The sequence below is a fragment of the Sturnus vulgaris genome, chromosome 9, assembly GCF_052056855.1.
Source record: "Sturnus vulgaris isolate bStuVul1 chromosome 9, bStuVul1.hap1, whole genome shotgun sequence".
Classification (NCBI taxonomy): Eukaryota; Metazoa; Chordata; class Aves; order Passeriformes; family Sturnidae; genus Sturnus; species Sturnus vulgaris.
This window is the reverse complement of record NC_142251.1, coordinates 29,094,720-29,121,085: the sequence shown is the minus strand read 5'-3', so window position 1 is coordinate 29,121,085 and position 26,366 is coordinate 29,094,720. Positions and strand designations below refer to the sequence as shown.

The following is a 26,366-nucleotide window of genomic DNA, read 5'->3' as shown; positions in this document are numbered from 1 at the left end:
CTTAATTACACCGGATAGCTCCATTCTTTCCCCTGCACTTTCTTCTGCCAAACTACTTCCGGCCAAAACGAGTACTCGAGAGTCAATGGGCAGCCGAGCCCCTGCCAACAGCCCCCAGCCCCTGCCAACAGCCCCTCCACACAGGGACAGCACCAAGGACGGGCTCCCAGCCCCGGGCGTCTCCCTGAAACTCCACATCTGGAGGGCTGGGAACGTTCCCCTGCGGTGTCTGGGGAAAGAGGTAACTGGAAGGGCGCGAGGAGGAACGTCTTCCCTAAAAACCATCCTTCTGCCACGGGAAGAGAGAAATGGCATCCTTCCTCCACCCGGCGAGGGGCCACGAGTGCTGCACCTGCCCTCTCACCTTCCAGGCTCTTGGGCTCGTGGTCCAGCGTGCGGGTTTTGCAGCGGAGGTGCTCCCCCGTGCCGTCGATCCAGATGTACATGGCCTGCACCTTCTCCCCCTGCGGCAGCTTCATGTACATGTGCTTGATGGCTTTGCTCAGGTGGGAGCTCGCTGAGGTGGCCATGGCTGCAGTCCTGACGAGGGGGTTCCTGCAGGGGGGGAAGCACAAACAGCCCCAACTGTGAGCCTTCTCCTGCGTTCCCACATTTTTCAACCCCCCTTCCACTCTCCCAAAAAGGCCAGGGAGGAGCACGAGACAGCTCAGCCACCACAGGGCTGGCTGCCATCTCCAGCGGTTCCCTGTCATTCCTCAGGGAGAACACACAGCAGCTCAGGCAGATGCCGGCAGCCAGGAAAGCCCTGCTCCAGAAACCCTTCAAAAGAGTCCCATTAATACCGAAACTCTTGCTAACAAACCAGAGCAACAGACTTCCAAAGGGCTCCTTAGCCCCACGTGAACTTTTCACCTCTACACTCTGCTCGAGAGCAAGGCTAATGCAAGGAGAGCTTAGCTGGGGCTTTCTTAATAAATCTGCATCATCTAGGAGGGCTTTTCTGCCCCAGCTGCCTTCTCAGCCCGGCTGAGGTTATCCAAGCCCGGTCCCAGGGCAGCAGGAAAAGCAACAGGCAGCACACCGAGCCCTGAGCACCCCAGGCAGTGAGGGCGAGGCGGGATGGGCCAGAGTGGCTCTAGAACCAGTGGGTGGAAGCTGCAGCATCCCCAGAGCCCTGCGAGCCGGGCTCCCAGCGCCAGCCAGCCCACTCGTGTCCGACCCACAGCAGCGGGCTCCACGCGTGTTTTCCAGGGAGCTTGGAAATGCCAACAGTTTGGAAACGCGGACTGACTCGGGAAGTGGCTCTAACATGCCGTTCGCCTGCGGGAGGGCTCGGGATGAGCTGACCCCAGCCCACCCCCGCTGCGGCTCCCAGCGCCCCGCTGCCCTGCCAGAGCATCCCCCAACGCGAGCATCTCCTGGCAGCGAGGGAGCGAGGGAGTCCCCGCGCTGCAGGCAGCAGCTGAAGAGCCTCGTGGGGGTAAAAAAAAAAAAAAAAAAAAAAAAAACAACCGCAAAAACTGCGAAGGGAATGTTTTCAACAGAAAACTCAAGCTGCCACTTCCTCCCCCCCCTCATCCTCCCCTTCCCCCAAAGGAGGAATTTTCCCTCGGAAGGTCTGGGGGGGGCTGTCTCCCCTGCCGTCCCCGGGGGGCTGCGGCGGGTGTCGGCCAGCGGCACCCCCCTGTCCCCGTGTCCCCCCGGGCCGGTACCTGGGCTCGGCGGCGGCTGCGGGCGGGCGCGGGGCTCCCACGCTCGGCTCCCGGGGCCGCGCCCGCCGCCCCTTTATGGCGGAGCAGCGCCGGCCCCGCCGCACGGATTGGGCAGCGGGGCGGGACGGGGGGGACCCGGGAGGGGGGACAGGGCCACCACCCCGCCTCCTCCTCCTCCTCCTCCTCCTCCTCCTCCTCCTCCTCCTCCGTGCGCTCCGGCGGCATCGCGGCCCGGCTGCCCCGGCAAAGGGGGGAGCGCTGCCGCTTGCCCCGCACTCGGTCGGAGGCGGGGGGGTGGGTGCGGAAAACTGCGGAAAGCGGAGGGTTTGGGTGGATTTTGGGTCTTTTTAACAACGCTCCCGACCGGAAGAGCAGCCCCTGGTCCCTGGGCAGGTGGGAGCGGATCCAGCGCTTTCCGCAGCGTTTACATTAGCGGCTGCCTTGGCACGGCTCGCAGGGATGGAAACCGGCCACCCCGGGAGAACGGGGAGAGACAGGGAGGAGGGAACTCCACCGAGCCCCGAGCACAGGGTGCCAGCCTTTGGGAGGGGGACAAGAGCCTCGGTGCCCTGCTTCTCCTCCTTGGAGCAGGTCACAGCCTCCAGCACCTGGATTTGCAAAGCCTCGCTGCAAGGGACAGGATCGCTCACTGTCACTCGAGGGAGGAGGGATCCCCCAGCCCCACCATGGGAGCACCCACTCCAGCACCCAGCAAACCGCAGGCAGTGCACAGTATTTTTCCACCCCACCGGGTCGCTTGTCCTATCTCCTGTAACTCCGTGCAACTCCCAGCCCGGATCCAAGGGGCAGGAGAGCCGCGCCAGCAGGATCAGACGGAGCTGCCACCCGTGCGTGTGCACACGCTGAGGGCACACGCAGGTCCCAGGCCGAGCACACGCCACCCACACGCCTGCCACGGAGCCGCAGGATCCTGCTCTGCCCCATGCCAGCCTCGGGGAGATGGCACCGAAACTGCCATTCCTCGAGATGCTGGAGCCTCCTGGCCATCACAGCCACCCCGCCGCGGTCATAGCCACTGTACAGCCAGAAGCGAAAGGGAAAATGGCCAGGGAGAGCCGGATCCTCAGGCGGGAGGAGGTGGAAACGCTGGCCAAAACCACGATTTGATTTATCGCCCATCTCAAGAGCCAGAATCCCCACCCTCCCTGCGGGAATAGCTTGGCTCAATCCTCACTACCACCTTGGAGCAGCCATCAAGTGTGTGGCAATCCCCCGAGGCTGTCCAGAACAAGGTGAAATTCAGGAGTTCTTCTCCTCCTGGAATTGCTTGGGCAAGGCAGAGCCACGGAGCATTGCAAAAGCCTCCCCTCAGCACCCAGAAAGTGCCTCCTGCCAGCACCCCAGTTCCTGCACCCTGTGCACAGAGAAATGGTTCCAACACACAAAGAAACGTGGTGTTTTACCCACGGAAATGAGCTCAGGAACTCACGTTCAGCCCAAGTTCAGCTGTGGTCACCCAAATCTAACAGCTCAGCTGGAGCAAAAGGAAGCAGAGCAGGAGCTGGTGCCCAAAATAGCTCCCATAAAGGGGAGCTGTCAAGCCACAGGCAACGTAAAGCAGTGTCCAGCCCTCTTTCCCTAGGCTCGTTGAGTGTTTCTGTAATCGGGACACTGAGAACTTCGATAGCTCCAAATTCTTGGAATTACGCCTGCTACCTGCTAATTTCCCAGTAACTTCGTCCACTTTTGGCTGCGAACAAGCCCAGATGTTTACAAGTGGAAGCCCCTGAGCAGTGGGGTGACCCCGGTGCCGTGCAAGCCTCGGGGCTGGGCAGCTCCAACCAACCCTGAAGGCAAGCGGGGAGCACAGGCAGCTTGGCAATGTAAACATCATCTTTCCATCCCAAAAATCCACGCCGGGCAGCAAAGCCCAGCCTGGGAGGGACCTCCAGGGTAGGCAAGGCTGTGATGGCGGGGGTGGGAGGATGGAGCCGCCAGCCGCGGGAGGGTTTGGTGGCTGGCTCATGCCCAAGCCCCTGTGCTCGCCCTGCACAAGTTGTTTACGAGCCAGCGGAGAAGCCGCAGCCGCGGACCCAGCGCCCTCTCCCGGGAAGCGCTCCCGAGCCTCCTCGCTGGGCTCACCTAGCTTGTTTACCTCCTGCCTTCCTTCCCCTCCTCCCTTCCAGCCTGGCTTTTTTTTTTTTTTTTTTTTTTTTTGGAAAGCCTTCTCAGGCTGAGCTTTGGCCCAGCTGCGTGCTCCAGTGACCCTCGGTGTGGCCGACAGCTCCTCGGGGAGCTGGGGAAGGCTCGGTGCCAACAGGTGACACGACCCACGGGTGGATTGAAATCTGCATTCAAAGGGCCACACGCGGAGCCAGAGGGCGAGACAATGTCCCCTTCCAGGGGCGAGTCCCAACTGGCGCAGGTTTTTCCTTCTTCCTCCTATTAATTCATGGGAACACCTTTATTGGCCGGGCCCGGCACTTCCCGCCGGCACAGTTTGATATCCTGAGAGAAGTGCCAAGGTTGGGAAGTGGCTGGTGAGTTACGAGGGTTGGGCAGGCTGGACTTTGCAGCCTCCTGCCTCCAAGGCAGCTGGGCAAACCCTCAGGGACACGGCACAGCCGGGTCCCTGCGCTCTCCAGGGAAGGTTTGGGCACCAGGATGGGTTTCTCTCAGGTAGCATGAGACGTGCCTGCCCTTTTCCAGCTCCAGCCAGCAGCCAGTAAAGAATCAAGGCTTCCCTCTCCACTGTGCCTTGCCGGGGTGCTGTGACCCATCTCTTGTCCGTGGGTCCCCCTCCATCCCTGTCCTCCATTTGGGAATGCCTTAAAATGCAGAAATGTTACAGCATTGTGGGGGTAGGGGGGTGGGTGGGAAGAGGAGAGTGGCAACTTGAGGGTTAAATAGACAGGATATGAAATATCCCTGTGGCTCAGGTCCTGGGGCAGGTGGCTGATGGCTTTGCTCCTGCAGTGCTGGGATTTTCCCAGCATCGTGGGGCCATCTCCAAGGGTGGCCCCTCACCACAGATCCTGGGATCTCAAGCCCAACAGATTGCAGACCCTGACTGCTAAGCCCAGGCACCCATTGGTTTTTCACCAGCACTAAAGAAAAATACTGAAGTAGAAAGGAATGTTGTTTTTGGTTTTTTTTTTCCCGAATGGAGGTGTCACACAGGGAGGAGTAATTGCTCATTTTGTTGTGATGGTTAGGTCCCAGGAGGAGGCTGGACACACCCAAAATGCCCCAGTCTCCAGCAGTGGCACAGCTGGGAGGAAAGAGGGATGGGCATAACATCATGGAATCACAGAATGCTTTGGTTGGAAGGGACCTGAAGGTCATCAAATCCAACCCCCTGCAATGAGCAGGAACGTCTTCAGCATCTCTCCTCTCCCCATGCTCAACAGTCAAGACATTCCTAAACTGAGCTATACCACTTCCAGAGGCATCTAGGGAAGTGCTTTAGGCTGGGAGGTCCTGCACGAGGAACTGAACTGCTCCCAAGTGACATCAGCCACGAGCTGGCTGTCCTGGTGTTGCATCACCTCCATCTCTGCCCACCCCTGGGCACAGCTGCCTCGGCTTGGAGCCATGACAGCGGCTCCTGGTGTTCTCCCGAGGTGCTTCCAGGCTGGGACACCTGGAGATGCAGCGTGTTTCACCCACGACTAGGCACAGGAGGGCTGGAAACACCTAGCACCTGAGCAAGCGCTTACTTCAGACGGGCAGGGAGCTGGCCGCGGGGTAGGGGGATGAATGCCCCGGGGGGACTGACCTTGTGCAAGCTGCAGTGGCCGACCGCTCTCCCCCGGAGCGCTGCAGGAGGCTGACGAAAGCCCCCGGGGCAGGCAGGCAGTGGCTGCTGGCCCTGGCTGTGAGCAAACATTGCACGCTCCGCAGCAGGCCCATGTTCCCTTTGAAGATGCTGCCAGGGTCAAGGGTGGCCGCGGGCTGGTGGCCAGAGGGCTTTCAGCTTTCCAGAGCAGATCACCTGGGCTGCCCTAAAGGGCAGTTTAGGAAAGCAAATTAATAAGTGCAAACATGCAGAGGCACATGCAGAGGGGGGAAAAAATCCCTTCCCTCCCCATTCAGCTCCCCAGGACACACCGAGGGAAGAGGGACCTTGGGGCACGGCTCCCAGGACAGCCCAGGTGCTGCCACCTCCCTCCCCACCCCTTTCTGAGCCACCTGGCTGCCTGTCCCCGTGCCCACCGCCCACCTTGCCACCCTTCCCAAGAAGCCATGGCATTGCTCCATGCCCCAGCAGCCCCTTGCCCAGATCCAGCAGCATTCCCGGCAGGCAGCCCCTACCTGCTGCTCCGCAGACCTTGCCCGGGGGCCGAGCGCCTTCCAAGAGCACGTGCTCGCCTTCAACAGCGGCCCGGGGGGAAGCTGGAAGATGAGAACATCAGGGGCAGGCGGGATTTGAGACCTAGAAATTGCTTGGCTCAGTTCGTTCTGTACAAGGGTGGAGAATATCCCAGGGAGAGCTCAGCACATGCCTTTCCCCGCAGTTGGAAATCGGTCACGCTGTGCATTGGCAGGGTTGTTTTTGTCGGGATTTCCCCCCCCTCCATTTTCTTTTTCTATTGTTCACACTGTTAAAAGCATTCCCAGCCAGGTTTGGGACTGTGTTAGCTGTGGCTGGCACATTAATTTAAGCCTGACACACCTCACAGCTCTGTAAATGAGAGTACAGAAACCCTCAAACTAAAAAACCTAAGCCTAAGTGGATTAAGGGGTGAATCTGGGCCTGACATTGTAAATTATAAAAGGTAACAGCAAAGTGCCGCTGCCCATGTCCCTCCCTTGTGGCTGAATTAGGTCCCTGTCCTGCCACAACACATACTTAACCCGGGCTGCTGAAGTCAACAGCCCCAGAGGCTTGGATAAGGTTACACCAGTGGTTCTGCTTCAGCTGGAGGGGAGACAAGTGAAGGCAGAGCCTGCCACAGGGGCTGTCAGGTGTAGGGGACAGAGCCCAGCCTGCACGGACAGTCCCAAGCAAGGGAACCACAGACAGACGGCTACAGGCTCAAAAATACTCCCAAAGGAAACATCAATGGTGTCCTTGCTGAGCAAACAGATCTTGTGCACTCAGGAGACTGAGCATGGAAATCATATGTGAAAAATAATTGTTATATGTTCAAGAAAGGAATTAATATTTAAGGTTGAACTGGAACTCCTCAGGCCTTGGGCAACTCCAGGTTTAAGGCACTGTGGGCATAATGTCCTATAAACTATTTATATGAAAATAGGATGAGGCTGTACAGGGGGAAAAAAAGTCCCAAATCTTCCCCCAAAAGCTCACGGTGGGGATATAATACAATACTTATGCTAGAGGGGAGAGCAGGTTTGTGCACTCAGGCTGGAGTTTCCAAGATTTCTGGGTCTCCAGACCATCACCCAGAACCAGAAGCAATGCTGAGATGTCCGGGGTGTGTGGGAGACAACCCCCACCCCCCTGATGGCACCAAAAGGGACAGGCTGGGCTACTGGGGGAGGCTGTGAGTGGCCAGTGACCACAGGCAGTGAGGCTGACGTGTTTGGGCAGCCTTGGACTTTGCCATCATGGGGAGCAGTGCCAGCTGATGTTGGGCAAGGAGAAAAATCGCAGCCCCATCCCCTCTGCTGCCCTGGGAACGTGAGGCTCTGCCACTTGTCACCTCAGGGCTGCCAAGGGAGGGCTGCTCCCCGTGCCAGGAACAGGGGACAGGGGACAGGGGACAGGGGACAGGGGACAGGGGACAGGGGTGATTCAGGCTGGGGCAGGGGGGGAGCGAAGCCCTCCTGACGTGTTTGCTGTTGCAACCCTGCCCTTTTTATGGAGTCCAGCTACTCCGAGCTTCCTTCTAAATCTGGGCTGTGCTCGTGTGTCCACCTCTTTTTTTTCAAACCTTTTTTGGTTTTTCCTAAATAGCCACCCAGCTCACGTGAGCTCCTCTTGTGAGGAGGAGACAATGTGCCCTGGGAAAACCTGGGAAGCTGCAGCCGGGCTGGGGAGAGCTCCATCCTGCCAGACCTCTTGGGGTCTCCTCTTGGGGAGGAATTCCGTGGAAACGGGCCTGTGCCCTCCCACAGGGACCATGTTGGCCAATTCCTGCTCCTAACTTTAGTTTTTTCCTGGCAGAAGCCATCACAGTCCCGCTGAGGTCAGTCCAGAGCTGAATGAGTACCCAAGGAGCCACCCCAGCCTCTGAGGATCCCACTGGGCATCTGCTCAGTTGCCAGCTGGAAAATGTGGCGTTTTTTTAAGTTTTGACCTTTCTCTGAGGACTTTTGAGTCTTTTAGGTGTGAGACAGTTCATTCCTAACCCTCCCTCTCATCTCTTGGGCTCAGCAGCATAAATCTGTATGGATCCATGACCGGAGCTACTCCTCCCCAGGGTATCCCATAACTCCTTCCCCCAGCTCCGCCTGGCACCACTGCGACGTGCCGGGGTTTTGTGGCTCACGGCTGCCCCTTCCCCACATCAGTTTGGGTTTTGGCCATCCCGTGTGGCTGGGCTGTGGCCGAGGGAAGGTGAGTGTACATCCCCGAGAGGCTGTGCCGGTCGCCCAGCGCTGTCCCCTCGGTGTCCCCAGCACCAGCCCCACAATCAGCTGGGAGCTGCTCCTGTGCCACTGGCGCTGTCACAAGCCGCTGGCCGAGATGCAGAGCCCTGCTGCTGCTGCTGCTGGGAACAGCTTCGTATTCCTGGTTTGACAGCGCCACCTCGTGAGGTGGCCCCGCTCCTGGGGACGCTGTGGGACACTGTGGGACACTATGGGACACTGTTCTTCGCGGGTGCCCCCGGCTCTGCCACCACGGCATCACAAAGAGCAGGGTCAAACACCCACCTGGGGAGCAGATTCTTCCTCCTGCCAGGAAACACAGGTCACTCTTGCTGCACGACGGGTTCCTTCTTTTTCTCCTCCGTCCCCTTCTCCTCTTCCAACGGGAGGGTCTCCAAGGTTGGGTCTCAGCCCCAGATCTGACGAGGAAAGACGGCTGATAAGAAATCAGTGGGCTTGGTCTGTTCGGAGTCTCCTGTGAAATTCCCATCCCAATCCGAGCAGATGGACTGACAGCGACCACGCCCAGCCCTGAGGTACCACCTTGCTTTGAAGGCAAGAAGTTTGCCCCAGCAGGGAGAGGGGAAAGGTTTCATTTCAGGACTGCCCGAGTGTGTCTGCAGGGCTGGCGATTTAAAAAGCGACATTTCACAGAATCACAGGATAGGTAAGGTCAGAAGGGACCACCTGGTCCAACATCTCAGCTCAAGCTGGGTCCCCTGAGCTCAGTACTGAGGATTGTGCTCAGATGGTTCTCAAATATCTCCAGTAAGAGAGTCTCCACAACCTCTCAGGGCAACCTGTTCCAGTGCTCAGTCACTGTCACAGTAAAGAAGATTTTCCTCATGTTCAGGTGGGAATTCCTCTGTTCCAAGTTGTGCTCATCCCATTGCTTGGCACCACGGAGAAGAGCCTGGCTTCCATCCTCTGGGCATCCCCTCTTCAGGCACACACAGACCCTGATCAGATCCTCTCTCAGCGTTCTCCTCTGCAGGCTAAGCAGGCCTGGAGGGAGCTGCTGAGAGCCCTGTGGTGCCCAAGAGAGGTCACCAAAACAAGTGTGTCACAATCAGGGTGGCACTTTGGAACACAGCACCAGAACACTGCACCATCATGATGGCTGCTGGTGAGTTACGCTTTGCTGGGGGCTTCAGCCCCTCTAAACACACCCCAAAAGGTGGAAAAAGGGGGAAAAAAGGAGCATCAAGCTTTGAAAGATGGGTCATCCCTGTAACACAGCTGTGCCTTCGTGGAAGAGGACATTTCCAAGGGCATCCACCCACCAGCAGGCTGATGCCAGCCCACCTTCTTGCATCCAGATATTTCAGACATGAATAAAACTTCACAGGGTAGCAGGAGATTTTGAGCACTGACACTTGCACTGAGTCTTGGGTGAATGAGCTGTGTTATGTCCAGTGTCTGGGTAAGGCATAGGAGCACAGCTCCTGCCCTGCAGCCACAGCACCTCTCTTCTCCTGTCCTATGGATGCCACCACATCTGTGCCCAGCCTCTATGAACCACATACCTTTGCTGTTTTGGAGGCTGCCATTCAAACTTCCCAGCTCCTGCATGCTTCTCAACCTGGTGCTTTCCAAACAGCCTGTGCCACTCAGCCCAAAACACATTTCACAGACTGTCCCAGCTCCAAACCGTCCCACATGCACACAGGACAAGCTTGTACCACATATCCCCTAAAGCTGATTCCCCCAAAAACTCCTCCTTTGGCTCACACTGATGTCACAGCTGGCAATACAAAGCCCAGGTAACTTTCTCTTCTCCCCCTGTAGCATCCATAGCCTCCACGGACATGGGGCTTCTGCTGCAAGATGATGTTTTCGCTGACTTCTTCAACACCTTTCTGAACCTTCCTGTAAGTCCACTCTGCACCATAAAACCTGGGGCCTTTCAGAGGTCTCCTCAGGTGAACTTTCTGTGGCATTAGAGGCCCCAGGAAAACTGGGAGTACACCACATTCAGGCTGGAAAATGAGGGAAACCTGAGGATCTCAACTAAGAGATAGAGGTCTAAAAAGGAATTAGATGCCCTTCTGTGTAGTTGGAACTAACAAAAACAGCTGGGCTCTGGGCTCCTCTGCCACCCTCCATCTCTTTCAGCTCTCCCTTTCTGTCTTGATCCAGGTTTTTGGCCAGACACCCCTTTACATCAGTGGCACGGGCCGGTGGTACCTGTGGCCAGAGCTGCCGAGCCACCTGGTGAGAACATGCCCCTTGTTAGAAGGGAGAAAGAAGGAGGAAGGGCACAGGGCAGGGGAGGGAAGGAGCTGTTTCCTCACTGCCAAGGCCCCTCTCTGGCTCTCCTGTTCGTGCAGCTGGGCGATCATTTCAAACCCAGGCGTCACTTCGTTTTTATGCCCTGGGCGGAGCAAGCCATTTAAAGTCCTGCTGCAGTTTATGGGGTCTATCTATAAACACCGAGGGCTGGAGCGAAGGAGAGCATGTGTGGTAGCAGAGAAGGACACAGACATCAGCCCTTTGTCCCGGATTCCTCCTGAAACCAGCAGGAGCGAAGCCCTGTTGCTCGCCAGGCTGGCTTCCCCACAGCCACTTTCAGGGCTCAGATCCCAAAGCAAAACGGATCCTGCTCCTCTGGAAGCTCTCGGGAAGCTGCCATGCCTGGGCTCTGGGGGAGAGGCAGGGGAAGAAGCCTTGCAGCAGCCGTGCAGCGCCGGGGTTCGCAGGCAGAGCTTTTGGGGATGCAGGCAGGGGCTGCGACTTGAGAATCCCCCCCCCATGCCTCATCGCCATAAAGCAACAGGGCGCCTTCCCCACCTCCTTCCCCTGTGCCGGGGACCTGTTACTCACCCTAATCGCCAGGCAGGAGCCGGCTCCTTGCTCGCAGCTAATCCTCTCCTCGGGCAACGCAGGATCCCAGCCCCGCGGCTTTGCTGGCTTGGTTGGAAAAGCACCGGCTGCCTCACTTCTGCAAATCCAGCCTGTGCCTCCACCTCGTCCTCTGCCAGAAGCTGCTGGGTTTCATTCGCTCGGGGGAAGCAGGTGAGTCACGGCGGCACAAATCGGATCGGCTTCTCCTCTGCCGCTGGGCTTCCTCTTCCCCCCGGGGCTGTCACTGCCTGGTGCCTGCCCAGTGGGTCGTGCCTCTGCTCCGGGTTAAGAAGGCGTTGCACATCCCATTTTTAGGGATGCAGCAGGTGCCGATGGGATGTGCAGGGATTTACTCCACCACGCTGTTAATACAGGCTCGCAAAGTACTTGCCTGGCAGGGTTTATCGAGGTGGAGCAGAGCTGCAGAGCATCACGGGGCACGGGAAACAGAGGTGCTGATGCTTTGGGTTTGCTGCTGTGCAAAGAATGCCTTGGGAAAACCGGCTGTGATCTCTCTTACTGCCAACAAATCTGGATTGTGCTCACTTTGCCCCTAAAAGGAGCCTTCTCAGCCCAGCCAGGTACTTCCTCAGCCTGCGTGTCAGCTGCCACTGGAAAGAAGGCTGTGGCAGCAGGAATGCAGATCCTCATTTCAGAAAAGCTTTTCCTGAGTATATTGCTGCTGCTTCTCCAGTCGGGTTGAAACTCAAAGCTGGAGGAAGTAGAGAGCGAGCCCCAAACTCGGGCAAGAAAAGATGGACATGTGCCAGGAGCAGAGGCACAACAGCTGGACAGGCTGTCCCGGACAGGAGCCAGTTATCCTTGCAAACACCACGTGTGCATCCCACAGCCTGTCCCAAACTCCCAGATCGGGGTGATTTGCTGGTCTCCCTCTAGCAGCCTCTTTCAGGGCGGGAGCTGGAGATTTTCCTTGAGATCTGACAGGCAGCCCCCGATGCCATCTGTCCCACAGCAGAGCTCCTGAACTGGCAGAGCGCTGACCAGTGGCTGCTGGAGAGGTGCATCAGTGGGAGCCACGGCATGCGGCACTTCCGCGCCTTCGTCCGAGGAACAGCAGGTGGGCACGGGATGCTCCACAGCCCCCTCCCAGCCAGCCACGGGCCACCTGCCTGGCAGGACACTGGCACAGAGCTGGGGGCATGGGTAAGATCCCAGAGAAAGCTTTGGAAGGTGAGCCAGCAGCAGAGCTGGGAGGGAGATGAATAACCGTGGCACTCCTCTGCTCTGTTCCCTCGGTTCATGCTGGTGATCTTTCCTCCTGCTTCATCCATCCTCGGGGCTTTCAGGGGCTCCTCCCAACCCCTATCCCTTGTCTGATCCGTAGGAGAAGAGCTGATTGACTTCTGGCTCATCACTGAAAGGCTCCTGGGTCTGGACGAGTCAGATGGGAGTCAGAGGGACCTGTTCTTGTCCCTGATCCACAGGCTGAGAGCCACTCATCTGCGTGAAGGCTCCAGCGTCGTCACCCTCTGCACTACCATTGCTGGTAAGGAACACGGGAGCTGGGGATGAGCACTGCCCTTCCAGAGAGGGGCTCTTTCCTGGATGCTCCCAGGCGGATGGGATCCCCTCACCTGCTTGGTTTGGCTGGGGAACATCATAATTCCCTGCATCCATCTCAGGATCTCTGCCGAAAGCCAGGCACATCCAGTCCATCAGCACCAGGAGGGACATCCTGAGCAAGATGCAGGAACAGGCCCTTATCATCATTCAGAGTTACTGGCTCCCTAAATTCTTTGTGCACTGCAAGATGGGGATGGAGGAAGAGGAATCGTGCCAGCCTTTGCTCCAGGAATATCAGGAACGTTTATCAGGGGCCTGCTGGCAGGAGCCCCCAGGCCTTTCAGAGCCCCTCCCCACGATGCACATCAAAAGGAGCCAGGGCGTGTCAGGGCCCTACTGCAGCCAGAAGGCCAAAGCAGAGATCTGGGCTCTGGTCAAGGAGGGCAGAGACACCCAAGAACTGAAAATGGCCACTTTTCAGGTGAAACCAGAGAAGCAGCCAGGGCCAGCTGGGAGCACGGAGGAATTGTATCTGGATAAGGATGCTTTGGGATCGATTCCCCAGCAGTCAGAGCATCCTGCAAATACATCATCTGCAAATCCTCCACCTTTTGGAGGCAGAGGAGGAGTAACATTTCCTGGAAGACCTCAGTCCAATGCAGAGCAGGATCTCTCTGACCTGCTTCCTTCTGCATCCCTTGCCCGGCTGCCATCCCTGAAAAAGCCAGTCAAGATCTTGGATTTCCTTCCCTGGGCCCTGAGAGGCGAGGCCTGTGCGGGACGACCCTTCAGAGAATTCCTGCAGCGCCAGAACCGGCCCATGGAGACTCATCTCCTGGACCTGTGGTACGACTTGGAGGAGTTTCTGCCTGTGGTGCTGGACTCCAACAGAGAAAACAGCTTCTTCCTGCGCCATTTGATGGCGGAAAATATCTGCAAGACCTACCTGGAGGAGGACAACATTGAGAAGCTTCCCTTGGAGACCAGGACTCTCGTGAGTTTGTGGGACCATCTGATATGTGGAGAATTCTCCCCCTGGATATTCAGAGCCCAGAAGGAGATTTGCAAGGTACACAGGGCTGCTGGCAGCAGTCAGGCTGGGAGGTAGAGCTGGCATTGGCACGCCTGTGGTGGTTTAGGCAGTGAAGAATTTGGAAAATTAAGAGGAAAAGAGATTAGGAAAGGAAAAACTTGCACAGGACCAGTGACCGAGATGCCCCAGGCCAGTGGAGAGGAGCATCCTCACTGGTTTGCTGGGCAGCAGAGCAGGGCTGAGCAGTCATTGAATATCTCTTGTGCTCCTGGCTAGATGCACATTCCAAGGGCTGGGGATGACAGGGCAGTGGCCATCCTTTTGCATCCATCACTGGCTCCAGCAAAACCCATTTAGAACCCCAGCCCTTCTGGGCAGCCCAGCGGACCAAGCTGGATGTGCAGGCGTGTCCTAAGCATGTCAGCAAGTTGTGAGCCACCCATGGCACCAGCGCTGTGACCCTGCCTGAGGACAGTCCCCTTTTGCTCCTCCTCAGGTGCTCTGTGGCCTCTACGAGGAATTTCTGGCCGATGACGACAGGACATTCCTCCAGTTCATGGTGAGGGGGACGCACAGGGGCATCCTCGGGGGCTGTGCAGGCTCCAGCAGGGATGTGAAAAGTTGGAGAGAGAGAGAGAGAAGGAGGGAGGAAAAGCCCAGCATTAGCTGCAGTCGTCTAGCACCCCACGATATCCCCAGCCAATGCTGCCACAGGGTGACACAGCAGGTCCTACCCTGCTCCAGCTGCCTGAAGCAATGATCCTTAGCTCTTCCAGCACAGCATCCCATTAAGCTGGCAGATCCACCCTGCAAGATCTCCCCCGAGACAAGCTGTGACCCTGCCTAAAAGCAGGGAGAAATGTAATTGCAGGCTTTTAGGTTAGGCACGGGTGAGCCCAGCACTTGTGGGAATTGATCTGCTCCTGGCTTTTTTCCTTGCACACGCTATTAATGTGTAATTATTACTGCTATTAATGTGAGTCATGTGCATGACACACATGGGATGACCCTGCCCCAGCACCAGAGCCTGGCCAGCACAGGGAGGAAGAGGCCATGCAGCCTTTTAGCCTATGACTCAACTACCCTCAAGTTTTCCACATATATTTTTCCACCAAAAAGGGTGATACAAGAAATCAGAGTCACACAAGCACTCTTCCCAGACTGTTATTACCCCTGGCATCAGAAATCCCGTAATACCTACCCCAAATTCCAGCATTACACCCAGAAACCTCCTTGCAGGCAGAACCTCCTGAGCATCTCACCTGCACTGGTACCTGCACAACCCATGCAGGCAACTTTTCTCACTGCAGGTGGCGTTCTTCAAACCAACCGTTTCCCCCAAAACGAAATGTAAAATCAGCAGCTGATCCTGGAAATGCTGAGGAGAGGCTGTCAGGGCTCGGCATCCTCAGAGACCTGGTTCCCAGAGTCCAGTGAGAGCTGAGCATTTTGGAAAAGTCAACCAGCAGCTCCCGACCTTGACTCATTAACTGCTCTTGGTTGGAAGTTAATTAGCTGCCCAGGTTTTTCAGCATCTCCTGTCAGGGAAATCTCCCCTCTAAGGCCAGAGCTGGTCTGGGGAGTGCAGTTATCACTTCAGCAGGCGTTGGGGCTGTGCTCTCTCTGGGCACCATCCTCTGAGCCAAACTCCTCCTGGTCTCCTGCTCTGGTGTCAGGGGAACTGCTGGGACCTAGCAGGTTATTTTTGGTGCCTGCTCTCAGCTCTCAGTCAGAACCAGCCACTCTACCCCTGCTGCTTGGCGAGCTGTGCAAAGTCTGTGTGTGTGGGGAGAGGCAAAACCTGCAGGAGGGTTTTGGGGGGAATGAGGGAGGCACTCCCAGGGCACCTGCTGGAGCCAGCCCCGGTGACAGCAGCCAACAAAACAACACACGAGGCTGCCAGGCTGCTGGGGACACCTTCAGGGTTGTTTCCAGCTCTCCTGAGAGGATGTTGAAGTCTTTAGGAAAGCTGCAAGGTCGTGTCTGGCCTTCCCCTGGCTGCCTGTGCCTCGTACATCCCAGCCAGCTGAGCCGAGCTTTGTGCTCACATAGATTCCTTCCAGACTGCCTAAAGCTCAAGCAGAGATGTGAAGTGGGCAGGTGTGTAGTCTGAGGCACAGTAAAACATCTGGGCACAGTGCTGGAGGTGGGCAAGGTGCTCTGTGCCACCACCCTGCCCTCCTCTCCCTGCAGGCTCCGGGGATGGATGTCCCCATACCCGAGGTGCCAGGCCGTGCTGCTGGCAGAGGGGAACATTTCCACCTGTCCCAGAGGATGAACCAGTCCCTGAAGCTGAGCCAGGCCTTGCATGGCACCAGGAGCCTGGAGGGAGTCTCCTCCAAGCTCTGGCAGTTGCTTGCTGCTCGGGACCTCCAGAAAGGCGGTTCCATCCAGGCAGAGATGGAACTGCTCCTGGGCAGTGCTGGTAAGAGGAGGCTCCCAATTCACGTTGGCTGAAGCCAGTAAAGCATGTTTTATGCTCTGGTGGTGACCAATGGCCCTAAACAGGTGATGGACATCATGGAGTGGGTTGGTACAGTGGGTCTGGGAGCCTTCATTTGTAATCTAAGCTTTGGCAGTGACCTAAGGGCCAAATTCCCTCCTGCCAGTACCAGGGGCACCTAATGCCACATCCCTGCACTGGCCTGGATCACCAGATCAAATGAAGGCTGCAGAAAAGTGACTGAAGCCCAAAGCCAGCAGTGGCTCCTGCCACCCCAGTTCCACATTTTGCCCTTCTCCTGAGGATGCTGGGGCTGGCCATGCTGGTGCTGCTGGTGTAACCCCTCAGCTTTGTTCTGTCATTCAATCTTTGGGAGTGACACCGATTTTCTAGGCACCTGCAGTGCACTGAGGGTGACAGCAGTCCCCTGTAGCACCCCCGCAGCTTGTGGGCCCTCAGTTTTGCCCAAGAAATGCAGTGTCACGGGTAGATCATGGAACAGGACACACAAGGGGGCAGGGAAGGTAACAAACCCCAGCCCTCAGAGCCAGTGGTGCAGGGCTGTTGTAACCAGAGGGGACGGACAGGGATGTGTCCCCTCTCCTCTCTCTGATGCAGAATGCCAGAGGATGATGGCAGATGAGCTGGCTGTGGGTAGCCCAAGCAAGGAAGAGGAGCTCCTGCAGCTCATGAGTGCAGCACTGAGTGAGTCCAGGATGGGCAGGCAGGGTGGGCTCCCAAACATCGGGGGATCACCCCTGGGGATGCTCCAGGGACTGGGCGAGCAGGAGGCTTCCCTGCAGGCATGGCATCGTCTGGTGGAACTTCTCCAGAAGGAAAGGCCTGTCCACCCACAGCAGGCTGTGCTCTGGGGCACTAATCCAGCCAGGGAGTGTGGGAGGGGGGGATTTCTCTGGAGCAGATGCTGACGAGGTCACACCATGAGAGGTGAAGAGCTCCTACAGTGTCTCCTGAGCCAGAGACACCACAGGGTCCAGCTGTGTGCAGGCTCCTGTGTCCTGTCACCTGAGGAAGAGGCCAGCCCTGTTCCTGTCCCCACAGCTGTTGCATGCGAGAGGATTGCCAGAGAGAATGCTGCTGCTGCTGCAAGGAAGAAGGCATCTAGAAAACGCAGGTCTGGCACCTGGCAGCACAGAGCTTTGCTCCTTCCACTCTTTCAGATTTTTTCCCCAATGCTCCCCTGTAGTGCCACTGCTCCCTGTTTGGTCATTTGGACCCTCAGTTGTAGGCATAGGTGGCCTGTGGAACTGCAGAATTACCAGGGAAAGGAGGAAAATGAACACTCCCCACCCCCAGTTCAGATTTACTCTTCACACCTTGTGCATGTCTGGTGCACTTCATCCTCAATCAAACCCGTAATGCCACATGGGCAACACTCAGATTCCCAGAAAAAAATACTTAAAATCACACTGTAGCCATACTTAAATCTCTGGACTCGTGTCTCACCTTCTGGGAACGCTCCAGCCACGAGTCCTTGCAGCTTCACACTGGGATATAAAGCAAATGGAAAAATTATGGTGAGCACCCGAGTTGAGCTGATTTCTTAAGCCCAGTTATGCACATGCACCTTGCCCAACATCCATCCCACCCCAAGGGGCCAGACAGCAACTGCAATAAATATATTTTTCTATGATCCATCAGCCAGTACATTGATATTCCATCCAGACCCTCACCCCAAACCTACCAAATTGCTTCTGGGCCTGCAGGCTGCTGGACTGGAGGAGGAAACACTGCAGATAAGCAGGACAGACACTCCCAAGGCTACCTCGTGCAAGAAGAGAGCCCAGGGGAGGGTATCTAGTGCCCTCTTCCATTGTCCAACTTCCTCCAGGAACAGAAATCCAGTGGGACCCCAACCCCGGGGCTATCCCCTATCAGCTGCTCCCCACCTTAGCCCCCCTTCCGTCAAACCAGTGCCCTCCTCATGCCTCTGGCTGCTCTTGATGCTCTCTCTGCTCTCCCATCTGGCAGTTTTGAGGAGGAGGACGAGGAGGACAAGAAGGACGAGGAGGAAGAGGAGGAAGGACATCAGAAGAAGAATAAGCAGAAGCAGGCACAGAAACAGAAGCAGGAACAGAAGCAGAAGGAACAGCAGCAGCAGCAGGATTTGTTGCGCTGGAGCAAAAAGCCCAAGTCCAGGCGTCGTCAGAATGTGCAGGAAGGGAGAGAGACCATCAAGACACAGAGGATGGTAAGGAAAGACCCTGTGTGCTGGCAGGATGAGGATGCTTGCCAGGCAAGAAAGAGAGGAGGTGCTGTGAGACAAGGGATGTCACACGAATGGGGTGAGGGTGTCAGACTTGGGGAGCTGCAGGAAGGCAGCAGGGAAAGGCTCCCTCCTACGGGCTCAGGAGTCCTGCTCCACACAGACTTCACCACATCTGGTGAGAGATTCACACCAGCCCCTGTGGCCACCAGGGAAACTGAGAAATACTGGAAAGCAAAAATGATGGCTGGGTCACAAATCCCACTGCCAAGGCTGCTCCAGCTCACAGGGGTGGGTCCGGACAGGAGGGCTGAGCCCCGGTGCTGCAGCTCCCTGGCTGGTGCCACCTGTGCCGTGTGTCCACAGGAATGGGCCTGGGATGCCATCCGGGAGCTTGTCAGGAGCTTCTGCAAGTTCCAGAGGGAGATGGAAAATCACAAACGCCGTGCAGAATTTGAGGAGTTTCTCCGTCAGGAGCGAAGAAACGAGAGGGAAAGTATGTCCAGTGTCCTGTCACCCCTCCTCCTCCCTCCCCAGGACACCCCTGGGTTTAGGTAGAGAAGAAAATGGAGAAAACCCATCCCTTACCTCCCACCACCATGACTTAGTGCCCTGTTATGCTGTTGCATCTTTTTCAAACAATGTTCTATATGCAAGTTTGCATCCCTGCCCCCCAAAAAACCAACCAACAAAAAACCAACCCAAAACAGGAAACACTAAATGGAGCTAAGGTGAGACAGGCCAGAAAAATTTTAAAAAAGGAAATTCTTTTCTGGGCAACAGGAAGCTGGCCTAAACAGAAAGTTTTCACACAGATTTGAGAAGAGGCTGGAAAAGCAGTTAGAGGTGTAATCTACTAAATACACAGAAACCCCATCTAGATCAAGAGAATTCTGTATATGGGGAAATCAAGAGATATTTTTCCCTTTCATCCTCGCTCATTATCTGTTTGTGGGCTCTGTCAGAACCAAGGCAACAGCTAGACAGACCAACAGGCTTTAGCACCAGGCCATTCCCTATGGGAACAGTGAACATTAACACTCTGTGGGGGCAAAGAGGAGGAGGGATGGAGGAGATCACCAAACTTAGAAGGAGGGTGTAGTCCACAGAGGTAGAAAGGCCCTCAGCAAATTGCATGCAGGTAAGGGAAGTGCAGGTGAGGTGGAGGAGCAAACCCAGTGCTGGGCAGCAGGACACAGCATCTCTTCCCCTGCCTCAGACTTGCCTGTCAAGGAGAAGAAGAAGAAAAGTGCCGTGAAGGGCTCCCACAAGGGCAAAGCCCGGCCGGAAAAGGTGGCGCTGATAAAACGCCGCATTTTGGACAAACAGCTCATCACCGTCAACTTCCTTGTGGACGACCTCCGCTTTTACCTGGAGATGGACAAGTAAGTTCTTCTTCCACCAGGTGCTCGGGTACCCCTGCAGAATCCCACAATGGTTTGTGTTGGAAGGGACCCTAAAGGTCATCTCGTTCCAACTCCCTGCCATGGGCGGCAGGGACATGTCCCACTGGACCGGGCTGCTGAGAGCTCCATCCAACTTGGCACCAGCCTCCCTCGGCTCTGGCCTGAACCCATCTCTGATGGAGACCTCCAAAGCCCCCATTTCAGCCTGCAGTCATCCCCTGGCTCAGGGTTCCTGTTTGAAATCCTTTTGGTTTGGTAGTCCCAAGCAATCCAGCATTTTGCCCACACCATTCTGGATGTCTCAGTTGCGGTGGCATTTCCCCCTTGGCTTTGTTCAAGTTCCCAACAAACCTGTAAGACCAATCCATGGCCAATGGGCACCAGCCCTGCAGCCAACACCCCCACAACAGGCAAATCCCCAGCTCTCAGTCCTCCTCTTTTCCCAAAAAGGGGGAACATCACCTGCCCCAGATGAATCCTGTGACCACGAGGGTGGCAGAAGAGGGAGGTGGCTTTTCATACCTCCCATGTCACTGTTCCACACCTCGAGGATTGCTTTTCCTGGCCAAGCAAATACCAAATCAAGCCAGAATACGACTGTCTAGCCTAGCAGTTACCAGCACTTGTCTCAGAGCAAGACCCCATGTGCCTTTGCAGGTTTTCCAGGTTGGCTGACTGCAAGGAAGCTGTGGCACCCCTCAACGTGCAGTCAGAAAAGCGTGTTGCCTTTCTCAAAAAGAAACATGACATGATCAGCAGACTTTTCCTGAACTCTGATATCCCCCCCAAGCTGCGGGTGAGACCCTGGACCTGCCCAGGAAGGCTGGAGGCTGCTGCCTGCCCATTGCAGTGGGGGGGAAAGAGGGACAGGAGGGGGTCTGGATCTGCTGGGGGGGCTTTGGGGCGTGCTCTGGAGCTTGGGGTTTCCACAGGGGCTGGGAGGAGTGGGAAGAAACCCTCCATGAAACCTTGATAAATTGAAAACAAGCATGTGGATAAGGATGGGGGAGAGATGGGGATGATTCTCCAGCATTACCTGCTGGAGAAATGCCAAGGCTGAAGCACCAGGATGGTGCTTGCTGCACACCATCAGTCCAGACCTTTCCCTCTTCAGAGGCCAGTGTCACCATTATCCCCTCCCCACTGCACCCACCCCAACTCCTCCCAGTAACTCTGCCATCTCCCCTTTGGAGGGCACAAAGCTTCCCACAGAAATCCATGTGGGATCTTGCCCTTGTGCCTGGGCCAAGCAGCCAGGATGGAATTTGGGTGTCTATTTAGAGAAACCTGAGTGCTGCAAAATGCTTTGGTCTCTTCTGTGCCCAGGTCAACATCTCTGAGAAAGAGAAGGATTCAATCTGCCGTTTATCTTCCAAGAAGCCACTGGCCCGGGCCATCTACCACAACGCCAAGGTCACCCTCTTCCCCATCCTGATGTACTTCTGGAGAAGGTACCTATCCATCCCCTCTCTCCCACGGTGGAGGAGGCTCTGGGAATGCCACCCTTTATCTCCAGCAACTTGTTCCTCTGCCTGAGCCCCCCAGGAGCTCAGCTGGAATTGTCCCCTTGGAGCTTTGCTGTGCCTGCTGTTTCTCATGCAGGTTCTGCAGCTGGAAGGTGATGAGCAGCTACCGGGAGGTGAGGAGCTCTGAGACCCGTGAGAAGGACAGGAGCTCTGGGCTCGCCAAGGGGCACAAGAAATCCCGGGTCCAAAAGGAGGAGCTCAAACGGGGCAGGGGCCACAAGGAGGGAAAGGTTCCAGCCTCTTCACCTCCTGCAAAAACCCCCTCCAAAGCACCCAAGATCCCGGATTCCAAGAAGGTGGTGGCTGCTCCCTCTGCTACACGTTATGCTCCAGGTTTGTTCTTCTAGTGCAGAAACCCAGACCTGACATCTTTTAAGTTCCCCTGAAAAGACCCCCTCGTTCACACAGCTTTGAGGGTGCAGGCCTGCTGGGAAAATGGAATGTAATATTTTTTTTCCTGTCAACATTGGTCAAAACTGTCCAGCGGGATTTTAGAAATTTTCTTTGGTGAATAGGCAAGTGAGCACAGAGACTTCCCAAGCAAAGAGCTGTTGCATAATTCCTATTTATTGCAATAATCAAGTTAAAAATACTCAGGCACACTCCCTGAAACAGAAATAAAAACCCCCAATCTTTCGGGCTGCAAGTCAAATGGGAGCAGGAAAAGGAGAACAACTGTGCAGCCAAACACCAGGCACACTGGCATTCCATGGAGGGTGCTTTGAATATCTGGAATGGAGAATAAGCTCCATCAGGATGTGAGGTGACACCTCCAGGGAAAGAGATGTTTTTTCTTCCTCATCCCCTTGTTTAGTTTTGATACACTGAATAACTCTAAACTGAAAAGCACAAAGTGATGCTGAGCGCTGTCAGTCTGCCTGACAGCCCGCTCCTTGGCTGAATATTCATTTGGAAATTGTCTAATTGATTTTTGATTAAAGGGGAAACCAAAATAGGCACATACTAATCTTGCTTTGACGGATGAGTGGGCGTCAGCAAGCTGCTGTTCTGCTCCCTGTCATTTATCTCTGTCAAGTTCTGGCTAAAAAGCAGCAGAGTTCGAGGATTTGGATGCCTCCAGGCAGGTGTTTGAGCTCCTGCTCCCCAGCAGGGCTGAGGTGACAGGGCCCTGTGCTCCAGGAATGCCAAGCCGTGTCCTTAGCTCAAACCACCTCACACCTTGGCTATTCCCACGGACAGCATCCAGTCTTCAGCTTGGGTCTCTACCTTGTTACAGAACCTCACTACTTTTCCAGGACCTTCTCAAACGTAGTTGTTTTAATGCAAAAGTGACCAAAAACCACCCCCCCCCAAACCCCCCCAAAACCTCATGTATCACACACGCCAAGCTAGTGATGAGACAGAAGCATTGTGTTGCACCAGAACTGTGTTACCCAGGACAAGGACAGTGTTTGCCAGGGTCTTCAGAGAGCAGGGAGAGTGACATTTAAACCGATTCGGATTAGAGATAGGAAGTCGTTTTTACACTAGAGGGTGGTAAAACACCGGTACAGGTTGCCCAGAGAAGCTGTGGCAGCCTCGTCCCTGGAAATATTCAGGATCAGGTTGGATGGGGCTCTGAGCAGCCTGGCCTGGTGGAAGGTGTTGAGGGCTGCACTAGATGGCTTTGAAAGGTCCCTTCCAACAGAAATTATTCTGTGTTTAGATCAGTGCACACTGCTGCAAGGGTTGGGACAGCCCCAGGCAGCTCAGCCCATGTTTAACTACAGCCACAGAGAGTGACTGCACTGGGAGCTGCTCTGGGCACGTAGAAAAGGCTGTGATCCCTCCAGCGTGGACATTAATCCCACAGGAACTGTCCCTGGGACAACTGTCCCCAAGCCACCACTCCTTGCTGCATCTCACAGGGATGAGTAACAGGAGCCAGGCAGAAAAAAAATCCCTCAACTTGCCTGGCATGTAGGGGACAAGATGTGTGACCCAAAATAGCTGCTGTTTGTGACTGTGCTGATGTCCACACCAGCTCCCGAGACACTTTTCTACACCTTATGCTTTCACAACTGACCTTTCTCTAAGGGTCTTGCTTTTCTTACCTTTAGGTAAAAACTCTTTTTCGAGCTGGGAAGGAAAAAAAATGGTTTTGTTGTCTTTTAAAAAGCACCGAAATTGCTGGAGGAAGTGCCTGTAATTGCAGAGAAAACCTCCTCTCCTCCACGCTCCGGTCTCCCCTTGTTTTGAGGGATGTGCAGATGCTGGGTGGTGGCAGGCAGGGACCCATGTGCCATCACCAGGCGTCACTGTGGCACTGTCACTGCTCTGGCCGAACCCAGGGTGACGCCTTGGGAGGCCAGAACAGAGGCTGGACAATGTTAAAGGAATAAAGAAAGGATTTATTTAAAGGCCTTCAAAGGATACACCTTGGGCAGTGCAAGAGCCCACCCAAGATGGACAACTTGTCACGAGTTTTCACACTTTTATAAGTTTTTTTACATTTCCATATTGGGGTTCATTGTCCAATTCCAGGTTCTGCAGTCCCATCCTCCCAGATTCTCTCCTCAATTCCCTGTTGTTTGCACTTTTTGGGCCTGAAGGTTCAGGGGTGTCCTTGGTTGTGGGGCTGGCAAAGGATTGTTTTGTGTGCCTGAGCTGTGAGGAGAACTCGTAACACTTTCTATGAAGTGCAGAGTCACACCCCAATGCAGTGCAGAATCTGGAAAATATGAAAGCTCAAACCTAAGACACCAATGGCCACCAGCTCGGAGTGACTGCTGGGACAGAAGCACAAAGCCTGGCACACGTCCCCATCTCCCATTTCTGCCACCCAGCCTTGCCACAGAGCCAGGGTGGGACATGTCACCCCCACCCTGCAGCCCTAAACTGCTTTGCCACCAAGGACACCTCAAGTCCTTGCTCAGCCATCCTTCCTTGTGCTCTGGGCAAGCCCCGGATGATTCTGGGGGGACGCTGCTGCTGTCCTCCCTCATTTTCCAGCAGGGCACTCCATGGCTTTTCCCTCCCCAGGTAAAAGGCCTGTCCTTACCTTCACGCTGTCAGAGGGCCTCGAGCTCCTGGAACCACGGTCCCGGAAGAAAGCTGAGCCTTCAGAGGAGCAAAAAGGTGGGCCAGGGCTGCAAGGAGCTCCTGAGGGCTGCGGAGACGGGAGCTGAGCCTGGGGGCTCCCTGCAGCAGCCCGTGGTGAGCAGTTTGTGCTGTTGTTTCCCCCAGATCCAGATCCCAGTGAGGAGAAGAGGCCCTCGGTCAGCGAGTCTGCCCCACAGGATGGGCAGGTGGTCCCAGAGGTGCTCACCTCCTCCAAACCCCACAGCACAGGCTGGGGCTCCCCTTAAATCCCAGGGGTTTGTGCAGGATGCTGCTCGGCCCCACCATCTCCAGTAACAGTCACAGAAAACTGTGCTGGTGCACATCTCCATGCCCAGAACCCCTCCCTGCGAGCATCCCTGATCCCTCTTCACCAGAACTCCAGGCTGAGAGCATTCTTGATGCTTCTCCATGCCCAGAACTCCTCCCTGGGAGCATCCCTGATGCTTCTCCATGGCCAGAAATCCTCTCCGGGAGCATCCCTGTTCCCTCTCCATGCCCAGAACTCGTCCTTGGATGAATACAGCCATGTAGTCTCCCCTACTCTCTCTTTCCATGCCCAGAACTCCTCCCTGGGAGCATCCCTGATCCCTCTCCATGCCCAGAACTCCTCCCTGGAGGCATCCCTGTTCCCTCTCCATGCCCAGAACTCCTCCCTGGGAGCATCCCTGTTCGCTCTCCATGCCCAGAACTCCTCCCTGGAGGCATCCCTGTTCCCTCTCCATGCCCAGAACTCGTCCTTGGGAGCATCCCTGATGCTTCTCCATGCCCAGAACTCCTCCCTGGGAGCATCCCTAATCCTTCTCCATGCCCAGAACTCCTCCCTGGGAGCATCCCTGATCCCTCTCCATGCCCAGAACTCCTCCCTGGGAGCACACAGCCCTGATCACCCTCACCCTCCCTTCAGCAACATGAAGCATCTCTCCCTTCCCTGCAGGAACCAGGGGAAGCTCAGCCCTCCCCCGAGCAGCTCTCCCAAAACACCACCCACACAGATGTGATCCAAGGAAGCTGAGCAGCCTGGACACAGGGAATCATTTGCACTCAGCAATAAAACCTAAAAATAAAGCAACTCACAGCATCCTGCAGCTTACCTGGTGACAGCACAGCAGCTCACAGCCATGGCAGGGACGTGCTGTGACGCATGTTTCCAGCTGGAACACCACACAAATCTCCTTCCTCACATGGATCTGTAAAATGTACCTCAGCTCCTCACCTTTCCACACAAATTAAATACTTGCTGGGGGTAGCAAGGCTGAGAGAGCCTGTTGGCTTCACTTACTCAGCTGGGTGCTGAGATGGTGCCTGTTTTGCCAGAGCCTTCCTGATTTTCCAGCAAAAAATCAGCTCATGCCTGACTGGGGCTTCAGTATGCTTTTTTTTGGTGAAGTTTTGGGTTTTTGTTGTTTTTTTGAGCCAGTGTGTGTGTTTACAAAGCACTAACCAAATCTTAGCAAGGGCTTTAATTTTCCCCAGGTGAAACTGAGTCAAAGTGACTTTGCCAAGTCACCAGGAAGCTGCAGAAATCATAAATATTGTTTGGACCTCATGAAGAAAAGACCATAACCTTTATCAGTTTGTCAGAGGCAAGCTCTCAGCTTTGTCATTTTGAGCTATTTTTAACCACTTTTTAATCCCAGATCCTAGAAGAATGCATCCTGGGAATAACACCAGGTATATTTTGAGGCAGATGACAACATGTTTCATAGTTATCAGTTATGATTATCAACACTTTGCCTCTGGAGGATCAAAAATACCCAGGCCCCAGAGCATTTATTTAACTGAAGGGCTTGGGAAGCTGATACCATTCCTACAACATGAAATGTGACCAACTCTCAGAACTGCTCTTGTGCTGGATGTTGATTTTGCCCCAAGAGCTTTCAGGCCCAAAATCTTGCTGTGTTTTTGTGAGCTTGTCACTGACACTCCAGAGCCCAGCTGAACCGTCTAAGGCCTCACAGATGTGCCTGAAGCTCAGCACAGCAAAGCCACAGCTAAGAGCAGCCCAAAAATGTTGGTGCAAGAGGAGTCATTGTTTGTCCTGGTTGCATTTTCTCATCAACAGTTGCATAGCCAAACTTCCATAATGCATTTAAAAGGTTCCCAGGACC

At 55.4% G+C, this 26,366-nt stretch overlaps 2 protein-coding genes across 4 annotated transcripts in view; one reads left to right on the top strand and one right to left on the bottom strand.

Moving 5' to 3' along the window:
• GLUL (glutamate-ammonia ligase) overlaps positions 1–11,523 on the bottom strand; it is a 15,671-nt gene extending 4,148 nt beyond the window's left edge. The window contains exons 1-5 of one of the 3 annotated variants that reach the window (XM_088170316.1): positions 11,016–11,523; positions 8,478–8,611; positions 5,949–6,029; positions 5,413–5,638; positions 365–555 (exon numbers count right to left, since the gene is read on the bottom strand). In XM_088170316.1, coding sequence (XP_088026442.1) covers positions 365–555; positions 5,413–5,546 — 325 coding nt within the window. In that variant the 5' untranslated portion in view covers positions 5,547–5,638; positions 5,949–6,029; positions 8,478–8,611; positions 11,016–11,523. Of the gene's footprint in view, positions 1–364; positions 556–5,412; positions 5,639–5,948; positions 6,096–8,477; positions 8,612–11,015 lie in introns of all 3 variants that reach the window. The other 2 variants (XM_088170317.1, XM_088170318.1) reach the window with 2 other exon arrangements.
• Positions 9,306–26,366, top strand: RGSL1 (regulator of G protein signaling like 1). The gene is made up of 20 exons (XM_088170384.1): positions 9,306–9,318; positions 9,981–10,063; positions 10,332–10,406; positions 11,078–11,207; positions 12,010–12,114; positions 12,382–12,543; positions 12,680–13,629; positions 14,090–14,316; positions 15,732–16,018; positions 16,496–16,741; positions 17,099–17,171; positions 18,029–18,248; positions 18,630–18,759; positions 19,483–19,648; positions 20,327–20,465; positions 20,996–21,120; positions 21,272–21,528; positions 24,178–24,273; positions 24,382–24,455; positions 25,193–26,366. Exons 1-20 carry the CDS (start codon positions 9,306–9,308, stop codon positions 25,268–25,270), a joined length of 3,636 nt encoding a protein of 1,211 aa, XP_088026510.1. The 3' UTR covers positions 25,271–26,366.

What these genes read in the sequence shown, in the direction of transcription:
- RGSL1 (XM_088170384.1), top strand. An exon ending in ACACCTTTCTGAACCTTCCT is followed by an intron (nt 10,064 to 10,331) that starts GTAAGTCCACTC and finishes GTCTTGATCCAG; the next exon opens with GTTTTTGGCCAGACACCCCT. An exon ending in CCATCAAGACACAGAGGATG is followed by an intron (nt 18,249 to 18,629) that starts GTAAGGAAAGAC and finishes GTGTGTCCACAG; the next exon opens with GAATGGGCCTGGGATGCCAT.